The sequence below is a fragment of the Podarcis bocagei genome (assembly GCF_964188305.1).
Source record: "Podarcis bocagei genome assembly, chromosome: 13".
Taxonomy (NCBI): Eukaryota; Metazoa; Chordata; class Lepidosauria; order Squamata; family Lacertidae; genus Podarcis; species Podarcis bocagei.
Genome location: NC_138138.1, coordinates 31,066,895 through 31,089,135, shown reverse-complemented (window position 1 = coordinate 31,089,135; position 22,241 = coordinate 31,066,895). Strand labels below are relative to the sequence as shown.

The 22,241-nt window shown below is 39.2% G+C and overlaps 1 protein-coding gene across 1 annotated transcript; it reads left to right on the top strand.

Moving 5' to 3' along the window:
* Window positions 1-16,244: 16,244 nt before the first annotated feature.
* Window positions 16,245-17,879, top strand: LOC308570570 (olfactory receptor 13H1-like; the record flags this gene model as incomplete). The annotated part of the gene is made up of 2 exons (XM_081165487.1): window positions 16,245-16,307; window positions 16,944-17,879. The coding sequence occupies exon 2, from the start codon at window positions 16,956-16,958 to the stop codon at window positions 17,877-17,879; it is 924 nt and encodes a 307-aa protein (XP_081021613.1). The 5' UTR covers window positions 16,245-16,307; window positions 16,944-16,955.
* Window positions 17,880-22,241: the final 4,362 nt, after the last annotated feature.

The window sequence follows — 22,241 nt, the reverse complement described above, 5'->3', positions numbered from 1 at the left end:
TTCTATATCCAACCATGTTCTCTGAAGTGATATAGTCATGGAAACATTTTACAACCTCATCAGCTGTTTATGTGAACCCAGACACCAAAGGAGACCAAAAGTACAACAACAACAACATCATAGTATCTTACCCTTTATCTACAGATAAAGGGTGGCATAGTATGTTGTTGTTGTTGTGGAAGGCAGTTCACAACAGTTCACAGCATAGAGCGCTGTTATTTTAAATTTGCTTAAGTATAGCTATTTTCAAATTATTCACATTGTATTTCTTTTGCTATGTTCCAGGCCAGCCTTTATGCAGGAAGTAGGCGAAAATGAGACAGCTGTGACTGAATTTATCCTCATCGGCTGGTCAGGTCGACCCAAGTCAAGGATGGTTTTAATGACAGTTTTTATAATTTCCTACTTCATAACAGTTCTTGGGAATGGACTTATTGTTGTGGTAGTGATATGTGACCCACGGCTCCACAACCCCATGTATTTTTTCCTCTGCAATTTGTCCATTATTGACCTCTGCCTCACAACAACGTCACTCCCACAATCTATAGCCAACTGCCTAGTGGATAGGCCTGTAATGTCTCTTGCTGCATGCTATACACAAATGTATTCTATTCTCTTATTTGGTACAACTGAATGTTTCTTCCTGGCTGTTATGGCTTATGACAGATACATTGCCATCTCCAATCCACTGCGCTACACACTCATCATTAACAGGACAGTGTGCATCATGTTGGCCACTTCCACATGGATAGCAGCCTTTCTTATAACAGTAGCCCCTTGTCTTGCTAAGCCAGCTAGGTTTTGTGGAAACAATGAGGTGGACCATATAGGATGTGAATTCAAATCTATGTTTAAGCTCATTTGTACGGATACCTCTATGAGCCAAATAAGCGTATACTTCACCAGCACTTTGTCACTAATTATTCCCCTTAGTTTTATTCTTTTCTCCTATATGCGCATTCTAGCAGCCATTGTAAGAATGCACTCAGAAGGAGGCAGAATGAAGGCTTTCTCTACATGTGGGTCTCACCTGGCGGTAGTGACTATGTACTATGGCACAGCCATATTTGTCTACCTTTTCCCTCAGAATGAGAAGACTCATGAGATGGAAAAAGTACTTGCAGCATTCAGTGCAGTGCTTACACCTGTGTTTAACCCTTTAGTTTACACACTCAGAAACCAGGAAGTTTTAGGAGCACTGAAGAGACTTTTAGGTAACAAAAAGCCAGGCATCACATACTAAACTTGTTTATGCAGCTGTTTAAGTTGCAATGTTCCTTCATAATGTGAAGCAACATTTCCTTGATTGTCCCATAGTGTCACTTCTTTTTACTGTTTTTGGCAATGAAATGGAAATACACTACAAATGTAACAGGAATGTAAAGTTAACGTTCATGTTATGGCATATCTTATCCAAAAATATAATTACCTACAAAATGTGAACTTAGCTGTGGTGTTATTTTTATTCTCCCTGTCTTATAAACCTATCAACAGCTTGATCTCTAGCTCAGCAGAGTATCAATATTGGTGGCCCATTCTTGTATATAGAATTTGCCCAGGAATCTCAATTAATGGTCCTGCAATAAGAACACATATTCCATCTTGGGTGCTTCACAAGTTGGATATAATGGTATAAACACTTGCTAGTTCAAGCACTGAAACTCAAAAATATACTTTTGGTGAAAATAGTGTTTGCATCTCAGCAGCAGACTGGCAGGCTGTTACCTGCTTTTGGCTCGCTCCTAAGACGGGCTTCCTTTCATTTTAGTTGATGGGTTCTATCAGTTTGGGTGGGGAGCAGACATTTTGCCTGAATCCACCAAGTGAAATAAAAGAGGAGGAGAAATATGATTTTCAAGGGAGAAGGAGGGGGAATTACAATTGTCACAAAAAGATTTTGCATCAGTCATGGCTCGTGACTGAAACATTGTTGTCACCAATCCATGAGTACTACACAGATCATTAAGAGGGTGGTTTGCATCATGTTGGTCACTGTTACTTGGACTTTCATAATTATTGTAATCCCATGTCTTGATAAGACAGATAAATTGCTTGGGAAAAATGAGATTGACCATGTAGGATATGAATTCAAATCTTTCTGTAAGCCTAGTTGTATGGATACTTTCTCAGAGTGACAAAAATTGTTCTGACATGGTTTCTATTCTTTATCCCTATTACATACTTTTGCAAATGTAATGTTGACTGCCTTATTTTTCTTCAGTGTCATGCTCAGTCAGTCAATTTATTGTATATAGCCAAAGGCCTTCACACTGAACAACAGGGGGCAACAACAAGGTATTTCTCTAAAATCACACCATAACCTTTAAAGTCTATGGTGTAAAAGCCTACAGCATAAACATTTACAGCATAAAAAATTAGAATTACAATGCACTAACATAACTGGAGCAAAGCTTCTTATCTTCCAGTCCAAATTTGGCTACCAGTTTGTAGATATTTATTGGCTAAGAGTTCAACTACCACGGGGGGGGGGGGTTAGATTGACCTGAAAATCAGTAAAGAATAGGAGATAAAAAATATCTGAGCACTATTTATAAATTTATAAAAACAATTAACAGTACATTATATCGTCAACCTGCTTACATCCATAAATGCATTTCCTTTCCATATGAGCTATTTCAATGTATTTCGCCTCTAAATATGCTGAAGGCATCTGCTGAAACCTAAGTTCAACAAAGGCCCTATATAATTGTGAAAAAGTCAGCCTTTCAAGGTAGTGAGGCCTTGAATGGTTGTTTTTAATTTGAGGGTATCAAATAGAGTATCAGGCAGAAAAAATGGATTTTTTAAATTGGTTAGCACCATAACTGAAGTTCCAAGTTCTAAGTTCACGTAAACTAAGTGATAAATATTTATTCATTTGGAGATTATAAAGCCTAAGATTGTCTTGACACTTCTGTGCCGAACTTCCTGTCCTTAGTTGCTCCAACCAGCAGAGCATGGTAAGAATATGGTCTTCAAAGGTCTACATCATTTAGGCTAGATCAATTATGGCTGCTATCAGGGGAAGACCCAAAGTTCTAAGATGAGCTGGTGGGGTCCCATGAGGTGACAGTAGGAGGCCCTGTAGGAGCCTGTTCATGACACTTAGCATGTGGTGGTGATCAAAACCTTGGGATTTACATGTTGAATGCTTCAAGTTTTCTTTTTTAAATGTAAAACAAATTAGTCAATGGAGATTCGTTCATGTGGGAACCCACAAAGAAGAAATACAAGTCAGAAATAATAAAGTCATCTTCACCTTTACCTATTTGTGGAAACGACTGTGATTTACTTGTATTTATTTATTCACATGTAAACCTGAATCTATATTCTATAAATAAAAGGAGTCACATAAAACTATAGAAACATCAGACCAAGGGAAGTCAGGAACCATAAATGCTGTAGCTAATCTCAGGCATTCATTGTGAGACCTTTATTTGAAGAGGATTTTTAAATGTATTGATAGATGAGCTAAGATAAGAACTGCTCAGAATTTTAGGGATATATGTAAAGTACTAGCTTTTAACATGACAAGAACTTTACTATCTATGTTCTGCCTTCTGAATCCTCTTGAATTACCTTTGGGTCATTTTGCAGATTTATGCTAAATGGAACAGCATCCTTAACGTGGGGGTTTTTTTGCAGGGGGAGGGCGAGAAATGCTCAATGCTCTGAAGGATTTTTTCCACGATTCCTCCTCCAATCTTCAGTGAGTAAAAAAAACCCAACAATAAATGGTAGGCTATTTTGTTTATTCGTTACACATTTTTTAAATATTTGTGGTCACTTCATGAGGCTTGGCTTAATAGGTTTCTCACTGTTCTTGTATGGACTAGCATATTTGTGCCATGAAGTATTCCAAATTACATCTTACACATTTATACATTTTCTCTTAAGATCACCATTTCAGGGAAGCAGGTTGAATGATCTAAATTCAAAATGAGGGGGAATCAATTAAACAGCAACCAGAAATACTTTCAATCAATTGCAAACATTTCATTCTACATACCTTGGAAATCTGTTGGCGGAAGGGAATAAATCCACTAAATAATTGTGTGGAAGCATCCAGATATAATAATGAAATAAATGAATGCAATTCTATATTTTTCTACTCAGAAGTCCCATTAAAATCAATGCTTACTTGTAGAAAAGTTGATATAGTATTGCAGTCAGATAAAAAGTCCAGTTGTAAAGGTACTATTTCTTCCAAATGGAGGTCTCATATTTCTCATAGGAGCATAAGTTTTGTCATGCTTTGTCATGCATTGCCAGTTCAGTGCTTCTAATCAGCGCCTCTCACTGTCAAAGCTGGTGTTACATGAGCTTTTCACAAGCATAACATGAATACACCACCTATTCTTCTTTGTTCCATCTTTGAAGTAAGATGTTTGAACATTACACACTTTGACCATTACAAGCATAGTAGAGACAGCCTTGTACAAATGAATTTCATTATGACTATTTCTCTGGAGACTCAGTGCTTGTAAAGGAAGTCACCTACTACCTCAACTCTCTTTATATTAGAAAAATGAGTAGTGTAGAAATGTCTTAGAAATTTCATATGGTACTTCTGGTGAATGACATCTTTCTTTTCCTCTTGGAAATTATTTTAATAGGATTAAGGGAACATTTATTTAAAATTTGTTTCATTCTGTGTGGTTGTCTAGAGCTACACATTTGTTGTAATTTCTACTAATTTTCAGTTTAAGAATTTACACATGCAGTGTAAGGGAACTTTGCAGCTTCTGTTATAATATCAGTATGATGGCATTAGGTTAGTAGAATTAGACTAAATCAAACCTAAGATCATAGAATCATAGAGTTAGTCACATTTAGGTTTTGTTGAAATTCATGGGACTGATGGCTAATTTTTCACACTGAATTCAATGAAACCCAAGTACTACTAGCATATTAGACCTGACCAGGTTTTAATGATTTTATAATGGCTATAGAAATCCAAATGGCATTTCATTTCTTTTGCTTCAGGTAACATCCTGATGCCACAACTAGGAGAACTGAATAATACTGAGATAACTGAATTCGTCCTCATTGGATTCTCAGGGAAACCCAAGACAAGGATGGGTTTAATGAGCTTTCTTATCTTAGCCTACTTGGTGACAATAATTGGAAATGGACTCATTCTTTTTGTATACGTAGCTGAGTCCCGGCTTCATAATCCAATGTATTTTTTTCTTTGCAATTTGTCCATACTTGATGTCTGTTACACCACAACTTCAGTCCCTCAAGCTATTGCCAACTGCTTGGTGGACAGACCGGTCATGTCCTTTAACATGTGCTACCTTCAAATGTACACTGGGTTATACCTTGGATCAACAGAATGCTTCCTGCTTGCTGTCATGGCTTATGACCGATATATTGCCATCTCCAATCCCTTACGTTATATGGTCATCATGAACTGGAAAGTTTGCATTGCTTTGGCAGCTATCTCCTGGGTAGGTGCCTTCATGCTCTCTATAGTTCCTTGTCTTGCTAACCCAGCACATTTTTGTGGACACAATGAAGTGGATCAGATAACATGTGAGCTCACAGCCCTCATGAAATTAATTTGCTCAGATAACACTGTGGGCCAGCTTGTTATGTATTTTACAAGCAGCTTCACTCTCCTCTTCCCCTTCTCTTTCATCCTCTTTTCCTATTTACGTATTATTGTGGCCATCCTAAGGATTCATTCGTCAGGTGGGAGGTGGAAAGCTTTCTCCACCTGTGGTTCCCACTTGACTGTGGTGTGCATCTACTATGGAACATGCATATTCACCTATCTAAAACCTCAGTCTAAGGTGATGGAAGAAAAAGACAAGGTTATAACTGTGATTTATGGAACCGTTGTTCCTCTGTTAAACCCGCTAATCTACACACTGCGAAACCAAGAAGTGAAAGGTGCACTTAAAAGGCTGACTGGGAAGAAACAGAGATCTCAGCATTGAATCTGTATTTATTTATGAATTCTCATATATATATATATATATATATATATATATATATATATATATATATATGTATATGTATATGTATATGTATATGTATATATATATATATATGTGTGTGTGTGTGTGTGTGTGTGTGTATATATATATATATATATATATATATATATATATATATTGCTTTTTTCTTAAAAAAGGGGGTACTCTCATTTTCCTACTCATATTGAAATACTGCCCCTCACTGAGGCCAAACCTAGATTCAGAAAATGTTTAGGGATATGCATATCCCCACATCCACCCAGAAAAAAGCACTGTATGTATATATTGTGTCCAATGTGGTTTCCGCTTTAGAAAGACTACAGTGGTGCCTCGCAAGACGAAATTAATTCGTTCCGCAAGTCTCTTCGTCTTGCGAGTTTTTCGTCTTCCGATGCACGGTTTCCCATAGGAATGCATTGAAAATCAATTAATGCGTTCCTAGGGAAACCGCCTTCAGACCAGGTCCGGGGACAGTCTGTCCCCGGACCTCTTCTGAAGGCTGGGGGGGGGGGACAAGGGCTTTTCTTCCCACCCCCAGCATTTTAAAAAACCCCGGGACAGCGGAGGATTTCTCCGCTGTCCGGGGCGATTTAAAAGCCCCTGGGAAGGCAGGCAGGGGGGACAAAGACTTTTGCCCCCCGCCAGCCTTCAGAAGGTGTTCCCTCCCCGCCGCCCGGCTTCGGAGCATCGTTCAGAAGCCGGGCAGCGGGGGCAGGTGTTCCCTCCCCGCCGCCCGGCTTCGGAGCATCGTTCAGAAGCCGGGCGGCGGGGGCAGGTGTTCCCTCCCCACCGCCCGGCTTCGGAGCATCGTTCCGAAGCCGGGCGGCGGGGGCAGGTGTTCCCGCCCCACCGCCCGGCTTCGGAGCATCGTTCCGAAGCCGGGCGGCGGGGGCAGGTGTTCCCACCCCACCGCCCGGCTTCGGAGGAGGTCCGAGGACAGTGGGGAAGACGCGCTGCGCTTCCCCGCTGTCCCGGATATTTCCCTATGGGCTGTCGTCTTGCGAAGCAAGCCCATAGGGAAATTCGTCTTGCGAAGCGCCTCCAAAACGGAAAACCCTTTCGTCTAGCGGGTTTTCCGTCTTGCGAGGTGTTCGTCTTGCGAGGTACCACTGTATTTGGGATTTCAGCCTAAAGGTCATAAAAATGCCTGTCTTTTGTATTTCCTTAGGGCCAATATAGACCAGATGGGGTTGGCCATATTTATGGTTCATGTGGCTGTCATATTACCAAACAAGGTGGGGTGTGTGAAGTTTCTTTTATGTCAAGAGTTGTGCTTGGTTTTATAGAGCTCAACCTTCCTCACCCAATTCTGTTGCTTCCTACACATCTCACTTCCAGTACATCAGCAATTTACTGGTGGAAGAATAGGATGTGTGTGAGATGAGAAGGCTCAGTTCCATACTTCCATTCAATAGGTTTTAAACAGCCTCACCTTGCCTTCACTTTATATGATAATGAGGCAGACATGTACAAATTCACTCTTCTTCTATCTGCATTTGCCCTATTTCACATGATAATTTTGTCCTCAAAATAATACTTATTATTTTCCCCAGAATATGTCAGCATCATCAGCATCACTAGTGTAAAATTAGGAAAACTCATTTAAACATGTTTTTCTGTATATATCTACTGTAAGTGTTTTACTATATGTATATTGGGTCTTGGGCTATCTTACCCAAAGGTTTCAAGCTAGAATAAGCTGATAGAAATATATTTTTTCTCTGTCTTGATACACCAAAATGTAAGGAAAAAACAAACTGTAAGGAGGATTAACACTCCCCCAATTATTATATATATACTTTCCAGGTGCATGTATATATCTGCGTATGTAATGAACCAATAATAAAATTATAAGTTATCAAATGTAACTTTGTTGAAATGAGTTTATCATAGTCATATTTACACTTTGGGTTGGGGGACAGCAATCTAAGAACTAGTAATTGATTAAAGTAAAATGTGTCTTAACCAGTAGTTAGAGATAATGAAGCAGTCCATAACTGTAATATATAGTTACTGACTCACACTTGCATGCACAAAAGCATTAACTTGCACCCTGAGTGACTCTCCGAAGCCTTTGTGCTCGCTCTCACTCTCTCTCACATTGCATTGGAATGTGTTTATGCCTACACTCCAGATAGCCATCACCAGTCACGGCCCACCTGATGCCCCGATCCTCCAACTGGGCGAGAACAACCTTGTCATTTGAAAAAGTACGGACTTGATTTTGACAGCAATCGCTGACCTGGAGCAACTGCAGTCTGCATCTTTTGGTCGTAGCTCCTCCCACATTGTCAGTGGCATAGCACAATGAGATCAGCCACCTAAACTATGCCCTTGTAAAAATCAATAGGGCCTTGCGACAAGTAATGCAGCATCTTCAGCATCGCATAATTCAATACCCAGACATTAATCCCAATATGCCCAAATTGTTTCATCCTGATGGTGTCCATTTCTCCCCCTTGGGAAATGAGCATTGGGTAAAACCTGTGTTTTGCGATGAATCCACCCCTGAATAGACTCTGTCGTGCCTCAGTTGCCCCAGAAGGGGGGGCTGAGAGGGATACACACCCAATGCCTATGCCAGGGGTCAGCAAACTAAGGCCCGGAGGCCGGATGCAGCCCACCGGGATTGTAAATCTGGCCCTCAGACTCTGCGGACCCTGCTGCCCACGCGGTCAGTCCCCACACTAAACTAGCGCAGCACAGGGGCCTCGCCACATGGGGACAGATTTCCACTATGCTGGCACGGCTTCAGAATGGCTGCAGGAAGTTCCTGCAGCCAATCCAAAGCTGCGGGCACCTCTGGACGATGCCCCTTCCTGCTGAGGCAGCCGTGTATGGCCAAGAGCCAAGCGGAAGGAAGCAGCAGTGGCGGGGAGGCTGCCTCCACCACCCAGGCCAGTGGCCTGGGCTCTGCGCCCCGTGGACCCCTGGCCAAGGCAGAGGACGACAACACTGCCAAAGAAAAGGCGGCAGTGGCGGCGGTGTGAGTGGCGGCAGGGGGTCCTTTCAGGAGAGGGTGGATCCAGTCCCCACAAGGTCTGAGGGACTCCTGAAAAAGTTTGTGGAACCCTGGCCTAGGCCAAAGCTTCCTACATCTGAAATCAATAAAGTTGTGGCTGTTTAAATCCCAGACAGTTGTGTCCATTCATTTACCACTCAGCTATTAGGCGCGCTGGGATGGGGGACAGTGGCTGGGCATGCAAATGGATCCTTAAAAAAAGAAAAAAAGCAAGTTGAGTGCAAACTGAATGTTTGGAAATTTAAATAGATCACAATGGTTTGCATTTATTTATTTGACAAACATCTGTAAACCCTTTACTAGGGAAAAGAAAAAGTAGTTTTCAAGAAAATCTTTAAAAATAGGTTAAAATGCCAATGAAAAGCCAAATATTGAAAAACGGGTTCTGTTAAACAAAACAAAATTTCAAATAAAAAAAGAATTTTTAAAACTCTTACACCTACTAAAATCACAGGGCTGCACAGGCTATTTGGAACAAAAGCATTTTCACACTAAAAATAAGTGTAGATGCTGCCACCTATACTTTATTTAACTGGATTCATGCGGTGAAATCAAAGCAGATCTTGATTGCTTTCTAGTGAACTCAGTGGAATTCCTTTTGATTAAATGGGTGAGGGCTATTCTCTCTGTTTGAAACATAGATGGTCTTGTGATCATTACTTCAGATTTATATGTTGAATAGTTATCGGTGGTTTTTGAGTGCTCTCAAGCAAATTAATCAGTAGAGATTAGGTCATGTGGGAATGCAGAAGGTTAAAGAAGAAATCAAAAACTAATATAAGGTTACTCCTGTTTACCTGAAAGTAACAATGCTTCAAGATGCATTTTCACTCACATATAGATAGATCCAGCTGTTCAAGAATGGAAGATATGTTTCCTACATAGCTATGGTTATTGGATGCCCAGATTACATAAGAAAAAGAACTTGTAAAGTGAATATGTTGTAGCTAGTTTGATACCTTCATTGTATAACTTTCTTTTTAATTTGCTAATAGTGGATCAAAAAGGATCAATAAAATGGATTCTTAAAATGTATTGGTGTGAGTGCACTAGATTTGGAATAACCTTAAGGAAGAATTTAAAATATTTATTTTTAATCTGTAAAGAACTCCAACTTAGCTTCAAAAGCTCTTTCTCTCACCTTTCCCAAGTCTCTTGAAATTAGCTCAGCTTGCCCCAAGCTTCTGGATTAGCGCAGGGGTCCGCTAGCCCTGGGAGAGGCGCCCGGCTCTCCCACGCTAGCGGAGACCTTGCCGGCACGCAGAAGCTTGGGGCGCGCTGAGCTCCGCACGCCCCAAGCTCCTGGTGTAGCGCAGCGCACCTGGGGGGGGGGGGAAATAAATTTTTTCCCTTTATTTCCCCCCAAAAAATCTAGGTGCGTCTTATGGGCCGGTGCGTCTTATGGGGCGAAAAATACGGTAAACTCACATAATTAATTATACATTGAGGATTAACATATCATTGTGAACTTAAAGTGAACTAAATAGAAAAAAGTGTGGTATGCAAGGAATGGAATGTAGGGATCTGTGTGCCAGGGACAGGCTTTCGCCGTGTGCGTGAAGGAGGGAGAGAAGCGTGTCTGATTATAAACAGACTTTTAAGTCTGTTTAGAAGCGAAAGATGCTAGAAATAATTCCCAGAATGCAAGAGGAAAAAGAACCAGTGTTTTACTATACTGGCACATAAGAATAACATGTCTACAGAGGATAAGGAATCAACAACCTGCACCTGAAAAGGATGATAATCAACAAAACAATAAATAGGGATACTAAAATAGAATACCAGTCATCTACTGTTAAAGATGTCTTAGAAATGTGAAAATGTAACAAATTTAAAATGGGCTTTAAGTAAAATAAATCTCCAGCACCTACGTAATTTGATTATCATGAACTGGTAAAGTTGCATTGCATTGGTGTTTGTTCCATGGTTTGTTGGTTGTTTCATGGATTTCCTATGTTCCCTTTTCCCAGCCTTGCCTAAGCCAGCAGGGACTTGGAAACAATAGAATGTATCATGCAGCTTGTGATGTCAAAGCTTGCATTAAATGGGTCTGCTCAGCTGGTGCTATGGGTCACTTGGTTATGAAATACATATACTGCTCTTTCCCCTTAACAGGTAATATTGTGGCCATTCTGCAACACTTTTCAGCACATGGCAAATGGGAAGCTCTCTCCCACTTGAACCCCACTTAGTTGTAGTTTGCATCTCTATGAAACTTGCACATTCAAATATCTAAAAACCCAGTCTAATATCACACAAGATAAGCCTCAAAATTGCATTTTACTGACCAGTGATTTGTTTGTTAAACAACTTAATCGACACACTGCCATTTATTTATTTATTTTTAAGTTTGCGATCTTTCCCCAAATATAAGTCTCTTTTAGAAAGTTGAAAAAAATAAAAGCAAAACTGACCATAAATTACATGTGGGTTATTGCCCTGTGGGGGGCACTAATTAATGAGCTTAGAGTCCTTAGGGGCCAAAGAAAGAAAGGATGATTCCATACCTGTTTGGTCTGACTTTATTTCATTTGTAAGCAAGGAAGAACATGGCTGAGAAACTCCCTTGGCCTATGAATGATTATGGTTGCGACTCAGAGTATTTGAAAACTTTAATTACTTTTCTCTGGTATAATAGCATCCATGTTTTGTAACCCTCTCTGGTTTAACCATTATGTCTGTCCTATAAATAGTTCTAGTTACTATGTTCCACATATTCAGATACCCGTGGTTTATTTTATTTGGTTTTATTTTATTTCTGATTTCATTTGACAGTGATCTATAATTGTATATGGACTGTGTTTATTGTTGCCAAATCCTGTTTGATAATACTGTATTTTGTTGAATTTTGTATAACATTTCTTTTTAAAATAAAAAAATTAAAATATAGGCTTTTTGCCTGTAATATATGCAATGCATAGAAATAACTCTTGACCTATTTCTCATTGAATAATGTACATATTTTCCCCACTTGTTTTCCTTTTATTCTGTACGATCATTGGCTGTAAAACTAAAAATTGATTTAATTTGACCTATATAACCTGTTTGTGTGTGTCTATGATTCAGATTACAAACATTTTAATCTAGTTATAAAATTATCAATTTCAATATCACGTTTCTACTATTCTTTTTATAAATGCCTGTATTATATGTAGCCAATACTTTCTCAAATATTGTGCATTTTCTGTTTCTTCCCTTGATTACCAAAAGCAAATTCCTTATGCAGAATCTAGGAGACATGAATGAGACTGACATCACTGAATTTGTCCTCATTGGATTTTCCGGACATCCCAAAATAAGAACAGGATTAGCGGCTTTAATGAGCATCATCTACTTAGGAAATGTTGTTGGAAATGGACTCATTGTCTTCGTGGTCACAGCTGATCCTCGGCTTCACAATCCAATGTATTTTTTTCTTTGCAATCTGTCCATCATTGATATTGGTCTTTCTACTTTTTCAGTTCCACAATCTATTGCCAACTGTTTGGAGGACAGACCTGTCATGCCTTTTGCTTCATGTTACATTCAAATGTATGCTGGCATATACCTAGGAGGAACGGAATGTTTCCTGTTAGCAGTCATGGCTTATGACCAGTATGTTGCCATCTCCAGTCCACTGCGTTATATGATTATCATGAACTGGAGAGTTTGTGTTGTTTTGGCTATTGCATCATGGACAATGGCCTTTTTGCTAGCTATTGTTCCCTGTCTTGCAAAACCAGCCCACTTCTGTGGACACAATGAGGTGGATCATTTTGCCTGTGAGCTCACAGCCCTCATGAAGTTGATGTGTTCAGACATGGCAGTGAGCCAACTGATCATGTACTTTACCAGCACCTTCACAGTACTTTTCCCCTTCTGCTTGATCCTTTTTTCCTATTCACGTATAATTGTGACCATTTTGAAAATAGATTCATCTGGTGGCAGAAAGAAAGCTTTCTCTACTTGTGGATCTCACCTGGCTGTGGTGGTGGTTTTCTTTGGAAATGCTATAGTCCAATACATCAAGCCTCAATCTAAGGACAATCAGGATAGTGATAAATTTATTTTTGTCTTCAATGCAGCAATAATACCCATGTTAAACCCTTTAATCTATACACTGAGAAACCAAGATGTGCTGGGGGCACTTAAAAGACTGATACGGAAGAAACTGTAATCATATTGTTGACTGAACCTTAGGGTTTCTCTTAATACTTGAGAGTACAGTGGTACCTCTGTTTACATACTTAATTCGTTCCGGAGGTCCGTTCTTAATCTGAAACTGTACTTAACCTGAAGCACCACTTTAGCTAATGGGGCCTCCTGCTGCTGCCGCGCGATTTCTGTTCTCATCCTGAAGCAAAGTTCTTAACCCGAGGTACTATTTCTGGGTTAGGGGAGTCTGTAACCTGAAGAATATGTAACCTGAAGCATATGTAACCCAAGTTACCACTGTATGTTAAACTGAAATGATGCTTTAAACTTTGCATTTTCCTTAGGCCAAAGAGATGTGAAGGGGCCACATATATATTTATACAGTGCTCTCTTTTAATGTAACCCTTTTAATAGGTTGTTAGTTTTGTTAATTAAGAATATGGAGATGTCTATTTTTTCCTGAAAGGAACAAAAAATGAAAATAAAGGAAATGTGCAGTTTTTCTTCACATAATGTATCTGCTGTATATAAGTACCTTAGCTGTGGCAGATGAAGGCATCAAGTTGTGCTGCAAAGGATGCACAATAGCTCTTCTTCTCATTGTGCTCCTCCCTGTAGGGATTCCTCTTTTGGACACTGCTATGGATACTCAACTTGCCTGTCTGTCTCTAGGCACTGTGGTTGTATACAAGGGTTGATGTTCCCTGCCTTCAGGTCATGTATGCAGACATCTTTGTAACACAGAGTTAGTCTGCCAACAGGCCTGGTGCCAGAAGCCATCTCCACATAGAGCACATCCTTGGAGACCCTGACATATTCCATACTGTGGACATGGGCAAGCCAGCATAGATGTCACTGAGACAGGAGTGTGAACCTAGTCAGATAATAAAATAATAAACATTATTATAAATAAATAAATAAATTCAAGAGGTTAGTTGGTTAACTACTCTATATAACATGAGTTCTCTTCAGTTAGTATGCATCCTTTAATCAGGCTGTGTCAGGTACTGTCTGGATGAGGAGTGTGAGGATCCTTCCATCCAGGAGCTTCCCAGGGAAGATGAAGACTTAGACCCCTGGTCCTGGTGGTGGGACAATGGGGAGGGTTGAGCTGGGTGGTGGTGGAAGCATGAGGGTGGAGTGATCAAGGGGGGTTAGAAGGCCTTTCCAGGACAGGGCTGGAGGTTGAGCATCTTGGTGTGAATGCATACAGAAACAGGGAGGAATCAGAGAGTACACCTGCCATACCATAGCAGGGTAGTCTCAGTCCTGCTGGCTCTCCTCCTCTCACACACCCCTTTAGTAGAGTCCTACATGTTGCCTAGCAATGAGCCAGAAAGACCCAGAGAAGGAGCTCATCCCCACGTCACAGTCTCTTGTCTGTTGGGGACGGCTGCAGAGTGAGAGGCTAGAGGGGAATGGCAGGGCCATAGCCCAAGTTTCCTTTAACGTCTCAAGCTGAAGGAGTTAAGCCCAGGAGAACTCACTATGTTACTTTCTGTGAATAAAAAGTCAAGTGCATTCCAAGTCTCTGGCCTCTTTCTTATTGACCTGCAGGGGCCTGGCACTTCCCTGTTAGCCTTCATTACAGGCTGTAAGGCTAGTTAGAAAATGCAGCATGGACACATTAATGGCAAAATGTAATACTGAATCCTGCTGCCTAGACATGCGGATGATTTCTACTGGTTAGGGTTACAGGTCTGGCCTTCAGGAAAGTGGACACTATCTAGATGATTATGTATTAATGGGGCCAGCTTCATTGCAGGCTTGTTGGCAACTCATGGAGTTCACCACTTTGACAGGGGAACTGTGCATTCCACTGGCCACAGATAAGACCGGCGGTCCAGCCACTATTAGGGATATAATAAGATTCAGTGGCCCAGACTGAAAAGTTAGTCTGTAAGGTCTGATTGATCAGTTGCTACAGCAAAAGAAGGCTACTTCAAGGCAGGTGCAATCCCGTCTCAGTCACCTGAACTTCACTTGCCAGGTTATAGCCCCAGGCAGAGTCTTTTGCATTTCTCTAGCCCAACTCTAGCCCTCCTGCATATTGGCTCCCCATCATCATGTTAGTCTCACAAAAGCTTCCAAAGCTTATGTATTGGTTTGGCTAAAGTTCCTCCAGGATGATAGTACTGGCCTAATATTTCTGGGCAGGAAGTTGCAAAGTGCCACCAGCACTTTAGAAGACTCTACTGTTTTCTAGTAAACTTGGTGTGATTCCTTTTCATTAAATGGTTGAGGCCTAAACACTCTTTGCTGAACATACAGTGGTACCTTGGTTGTCGAAGGGGCTTGGCTCCCGAACAAATCGGCTCCCGAGCACTTCAAACCCTGAAGTGAGTGTTCTGGTTTGCAAATGTTTTTTGGAAGCTGAACGTGTGACACAGCTTCAGCAGTTTCCAATTGAGTGCAGGAAGCTCCTGCAGCCAATCAGAAGCCATGCCTTGGTTTTCGAACAGTTCCAGGAGTCAAACATACTCCCAGAATGGATCAAGTTCAACAACCAAGGTACCACTGTAAATAGTTTTGTGATAATAACTATATATTTATATGACTAGTTATAAGAGTTCCTTGAATGCTTTCAAGTAAATTAGTCAGTCGGGATTATTTCATATGGGAATGCAGAAGGATATAGCTGAAATCAAGAAGTAATATAATGTTATGTATCTTTATCCAGATGTGACAATGCTTCAGTATATTTTTTCATTGAAACATAAATACACCTGATTAAGAACCAAATCTGTGTTATCTATACACAGATAGCTATTGAAGGGCCAGAGAGCATATGAAAAAGAACTCAGAAAGTAAATGCCATATAGCCAGCTTTGAGATTTTAATTGTATTAGTTCATTTTTAAATTGATAAAGCTACTAAGCCAAAAGGAATCAGAAAAAAGGATTCTGCAAACATATTGATATTAATGTGCTAGATACAGAACAGTTTTGAATTTAAGGGATAATTAAAAATATTACTTTTTAATTTGCAAGGAACTCCATCATAGCTGCAAAAAGGCCCACTTTCTTTCCCAAAGTCTCTTGAAATTGTTGTTGTGTTATCCTACCAGAACTATGGGGAAAATATTTGGAAATAACCAGAATACACTGAATGTTTTTAGAGAAAGCCTATTGTCAAAACTGAATAGATTTGAAGATTGTATTTAAAAGGTAAGCTATCATTTTTAATTAACCTTATGTATTCCACTTAGTTATTCTTGGATATGCTAGCTTGTACATTAAATACTATGCCTCTGTTGTATAAAGCTTCATTAGAAGAGTTACATGCATACTTACATATCTACCACTGACATGAATGAAAAAGTACTTAAAAGAAATAAAATTATATTATATGGGAGTCATATATTCAAATGTCTGAAATCTCACTCTAATATAGCACAAGAAATAGACAAAATTATTTTGCATTCTATTGACCTGTTATTTTTATGTTAAACAATTTTTTAGTGAATTCACTTAGAAATCTTTTTAAAATGTGTTCATGATGTTTCCCCAGATGTGGTGTGAGAACGCAGGAACATAGGAAAGAAAAAAAGGGAAACATCTAAAAAGATCTCAGGCTTTCTCAATAAATTACCTGTGATGCATATTAGTTGAGCTGTCTATCCAGGGAGTTTCTATAATTTTGATCCTACACATTTTTATCTAATCATAGCATTATCAATTTCAAGGTTGATACTGTAGTTTCAATACTGTAAATGTCTAGTTTATATATAAATTCTGTTACTTTCTCAAATATTAAGCAACTTTTATTTCTCCCCTGATAACCAAAAACAAATCTTTATACAGGACTTAGAGGATATGAATGAGTCTGAAATAACTGAGTTCATCCTCATTGGATTTTCTGGACATCCCAAAACAAAGATAGGATTGGCGGCTTTAATGACCATCATCTACTTGGGAAACATAATCGGAAATGGACTCATTCTGTTTGTAGTCATAGCTGATCCTCGGCTCCATAATCCAATGTACTTCTTCCTTTGTAATCTGTCCATCATTGATATCTGTCTTTGTACATCTTCAGTTCCACAATCTATTGCCAACTGTTTGGTGGACAGACCCATCATGTCTTTTGCTAAATGTTACACTCAGATGTACACTGGTATATACCTTGGATCAACAGAATGTTTCTTGTTGGCAGTCATGGCTTATGACCGGTATGTTGCCATCTCCAATCCACTCCGTTATATGCTTATCATGAACTGGAAAGTTTGCATTGTTTTGGCTATTGTATCTTGGACAATGGCCTTCTTACTTGCTATTGTTCCCTGTCTTGCAAACCCTGCCCACTTCTGTGGACATAATGAGGTGGATCATTTTGCATGTGAGCTCACAGCCATCATGAAATTAATTTGTTCTAACATGGCTGTGGGACAACTGTCAATGTACTTCACCAGCACCGGCACAATTCTTTTCCCCTTTTGTTTCATCCTTTTTTCGTATGCACGTATCCTTGTGGCCATTTTGAGAATCCATTCATCTGGAAGCAGACTGAAAGCTTTCTCTACTTGTGGATCTCACCTAGCTGTGGTGCTGGTGTTCTTTGGAAATGCTATAGCACTATACATCAAACCTCAGTCTAAAGACAAACAAGCTAGTGACAAAATTATTTATATCTTTAATCAAGCACTGGTACCCATGTTAAACCCTTTAATCTACACACTGAGAAACCAGGATGTATTAGGAGCACTTAAAAAGGTGGTGGGGAAGAACCTGCAGTCATAATATTGGATGAATCTTGTGAGTTTTAATGGCATTTTAAATTATCATATCACTGTCATGTTTTTAATAAGCTTTTTAAAAAAATTCCTTGTAAATAACCCTATATTTCTGAAATGTGCAATAAAAGGAAATAAAAACATAAAAAATAAAACATAATAATAAGAAACTAAAGCACAGGTTTTGTTGTCATAATGTATGACCTCTTTATCTATCATCTATCTATCCAGTTGTTCTGTAAATCAGATATGGGTTATCCTACCCGAATGATTTAATCTGTTCAATATATTAGAAAGATAAGCTATTATTTTACTGATAAAGCAGAAATGGTGAATTGGTGGTCCTACAAATGATCTTTGACTCCTTCTCAGAGCAGCCTGAGACTGAGCAACCGTAATAAGTACTCAGGGATGATAGAAGCTTTAGTCCTGCAATATTTAGAAGTCCACAGGTTCCTCAACCCTATGATAAAGCAAATAATTTGGAAACCAAAAGGCCCAGTTATCAGATGAAATCTTCCTATAACCTAGCATTGAATCACCTCTGGTTTCTGGAACTAAATAAGCCCGGCAGAGATCTTAATTTGTTCTGTAAAGTCATGTTTGCCAAGTCAAGCCACGTTCTTCCACCCTACACCTAATGTCAAAAATTTAAATTCTGAGAAGTTATTTAGAATGTATAAAAATGTTCCAAATACCGGCCGAAAGTGTCAAGAAAAATGAAGGGACATTTTATCATGCTTGGTGGACATGTAAAAAAGCTTTTAAATAGTATTGGATTCAAATACATACGCTGATACAGAGGATTTTGGAGATCAAGTTTCATTTGAAACTAGAACTCTTCCTACTGGGACTAATGGATATAAAATTAGAAAAAGACTGAAACTTTATTTCAATATGTTTCAATATAGCAGAAATACATTTGTTTCAATATAGCAGCAATACATTTATATGCACAGATACCTACAGTTGACGATAGTTATTAAAATTACTGGACTTAGCAGAGTTAGTGAAATCAATGCGCTTAATCAGAATAATCACTGTTAATATTTACTAAAGATTGGAAACTTCTTATAGACTTTTTGCATGAAAAAGAAAATGAACTTTTAATATCTAGCTTTGAAAATTGAAAATAATGTTGGTTTATAGAAGGTGGATTTGCTGTTGGGTGTTATCTTGGAGTGGGTGTGTTGAATAATTTTCTATATAGCTGGCAGATGAAGAATCAGAAGTTCTCTTTATTTTTATCCCCCCCCCTCTTTCCCATTCATTTATTCCCTTCTTTTCCCTATTTCTGCCCTGTGTTTTTATTTAGATTAGCATTCTGGTCTTGATAAAAAGATATCTGATAGTCATATTTGTACCCCCCCCCCAATTTTAATAACATTTACTAAAAAAATAAAAAATAAATAGGCAACTTTTAAAAATTAACGCATACAACTGCAAGGTGATTTTTTAGTCCAATCCACAACCTTGCTATATTTCCAGTCATTTCTTTGGAAAATGAGATACAGCATAATATAGACAACATTTATGTGTTATACAATAGAACAGAAGACCTATAAGCATTTTACAAGTCTATTATATTCTTCCAGAATACCAATAAAATGCAAAATAAACATTAATTTCAGGCGTTTGTGTGTGTGGACGTGTGTGTGTGTAAACTAGCATGTATAAAATGTGTTTACTTTTCAACATAACACAACTTCTGGAGCACAAAAAATAATAGGAGGCACCCAAAACAATGCCCTAATGTTGTCTGCCTAATATCCTAGGGTAGAAAGTTCTAAAGTGCCACCTACACTTTTTTAAGACCAGACTCAGTGGATGCAGGAGGGGATCAGAATAACCCTTGAGTGTGTTCAAGTAAATTCAGTGGGATTAATTTTGCTCAAGTTGTTGAGGTCTACTGTTTCATTGTGAAACCTAGTTTTCTGATGATAACTTCAGATTTATAAGCTGGATAGTTGTAGATCTATTTTCAATGCTCTCAAACAAAGTAGTCAGTGGGGATTGTATCATATGGGAATGTGGAAGGGCAAATCAGAAATGAAGAACTAAAATAGCACTGTGTATCTTTAGCTGGATGTAACAATGCACACACACAAATACACATACCTGTATGTTTAGGAATTAAACGTATGCTACTTATATAAGGAGAATATGCTTTTTTAAACATCAGCTCATTGTGGTAGATTTCCCCCCACAATTTTGGTAAGATAATTCAAGAATATTTTGGTAACATAATGCAAGACTGAGAAGAAGATGTTTGGAGCTATAGTGCCATTTTTTGCAAATTAAAAACGTAATATATTTAGTTCTCCCTTAAATTCAAAACAGTTCTAGATCTAGTGTATTACTAACAACACAGGTTCAGAATCCATGTTACTGATTCCTTTTGACTCACTATGTTCATCAAATTAAAAAGAAAGGAAAGCAATAAAGGTCTGAAAGCTGGCTACAGCACTTTTACTTTCTTAATTATTTTTCTTACATTATCCAGGCCTTCAGTAATTGTCACAACTGAGTAGATTTTTCACCCTCATTTGAAGAGATTTTTAAAAAGGTAAGCTCTTCTTTAATTGACATGATTATTTGGATTCCACTGTTTCAATTTGTATTGTAAACAACTCTGTGATCCTTGGATGAAGAACAATATATAAATTTAATAATATTATGAAAATAATATACCTCCATTCTATAAAGCTTCATTAAAAGTGTCACAATGCATCAGTCCAACTGAAATCCCTGGAATTTTTAAAGATTTAACTTTGACAAAGCCTTACCCATTTTTAACCTTCATCTGAAAGGGACGAAAATCAATGAAATAATAATCTGGGATGCTTCCCGCCAACTGAAAACAGTTTTTCCCCCTTCCTCTTGCAACTGTTAAAAATGTTTTAGAAACATACTGGGGAATTTTAAAATTTGCCTTAAATGAAAACATGTTGTTTTGTTTTTTATTAGTGTGCATTTGAAAGTGTAGAAACCATCACATAGTTCTAGATAAAATGGAAGATAACAAAATAAGAGAAAATAGCTTTAAAACCCCTATTTCACATATAAATTATAATTAGATAGCATAGCATAGTTACCTTATACTGAGTCACACCATTAGGCCATTTAGCTCATTATCTTCTAAACCGACCAACAGTGACTCTTTGGGGTTTCAGACGGGGAGCGTTTTTGTCCCTATCTGAAAATGCCAGAGATTGAATTAGGAACCATCTGCACACAAACCAGATGCTCTTCCATTGAGCTGCAGCCCTCCTTCCTAAATTATCAGATATTATGACATTAGGTATATGCAGATAAAATGAATGCCCATTGGTATCAATCATTTTGGCTGAATAGTGTTTTGTGTATTTGGTCTACCAAAGGGACGTGGGTGGCGCTGTGGTCTAAACCACAGAGCCTAGGGCATGTCAGTCAGAAGGTCGGCAGTTTGAATCCACACAAAGGGATGAGCTCCCATTGCTCATTTCCTGCTCCTGCCAACCTAGCATTTCGAAAGCATGTCAAAGCGCAAGTAGATAAATAGGTATCGCTCTAACAGGAAGGTAAACGGCGTTTCCGTGTGCTGCTCTGGTTCGCCAGAAGCAGCTTAGTCATGCTGGACACATGACCCGGAAGCTGTACGCAGGCTCCCATGGTCAGTAAAGCAAGATGAGCGCCGCAACCCCTGAGTCGTCCGCGACTGGACCTAACAGTCAGGGGTTCCTTTACCTTTATTTGGTCTACTGCCTCTAGCACTTTTTACTAACTTATTCCAAATGGAACTTAGCCACATCATAGAAGCATTAGCCATGTCAGACCAATGGTCCATGTAACTTTTTGTTTTGTTCTTCAAATGATGCATAGTAAGGTACCTGGAACCTTGGCAGCACTTAGTTTTACAGGGAGTAGCTGCATCCGTTGCCCCCTCCACACTGAGGTCCTATAAGAAGGCTTGGACCGTTTTTTTGCATTTTACTGGACAATCTGTGGTAGGGGGAACTTGCACACCTCATTCTACGGCTCAGGTGCTCCAATATTTGGCGCATCTATTTCAGATGCGGAGGGCAGCCAGGACGCTGAGATTGCATGCGGCTGCTATTTCTTTCTTTAGCAAAGTTTATTTTAATAATGACCCATGTGGGAAGTTCGTGGTGCGCAAGGCATTGGAAGGGTGGGGCCGGCTGTGCCCCTCCAGACCAGCTACGAGGAGGCCTATAACGTTTGGTTTGTTGACCAAGATGCGAAGTAAACTAAGGGGCATCTGTTGGTCTAAGTTTGAGGCGCGGTTATTTTCCGCAGCCTATTCAATAGCTTTTTTTGGAGCCCTGAGGCTTGGGGAGGTGGTGTGCGAACCTAAGCAGGATGGGGGTTC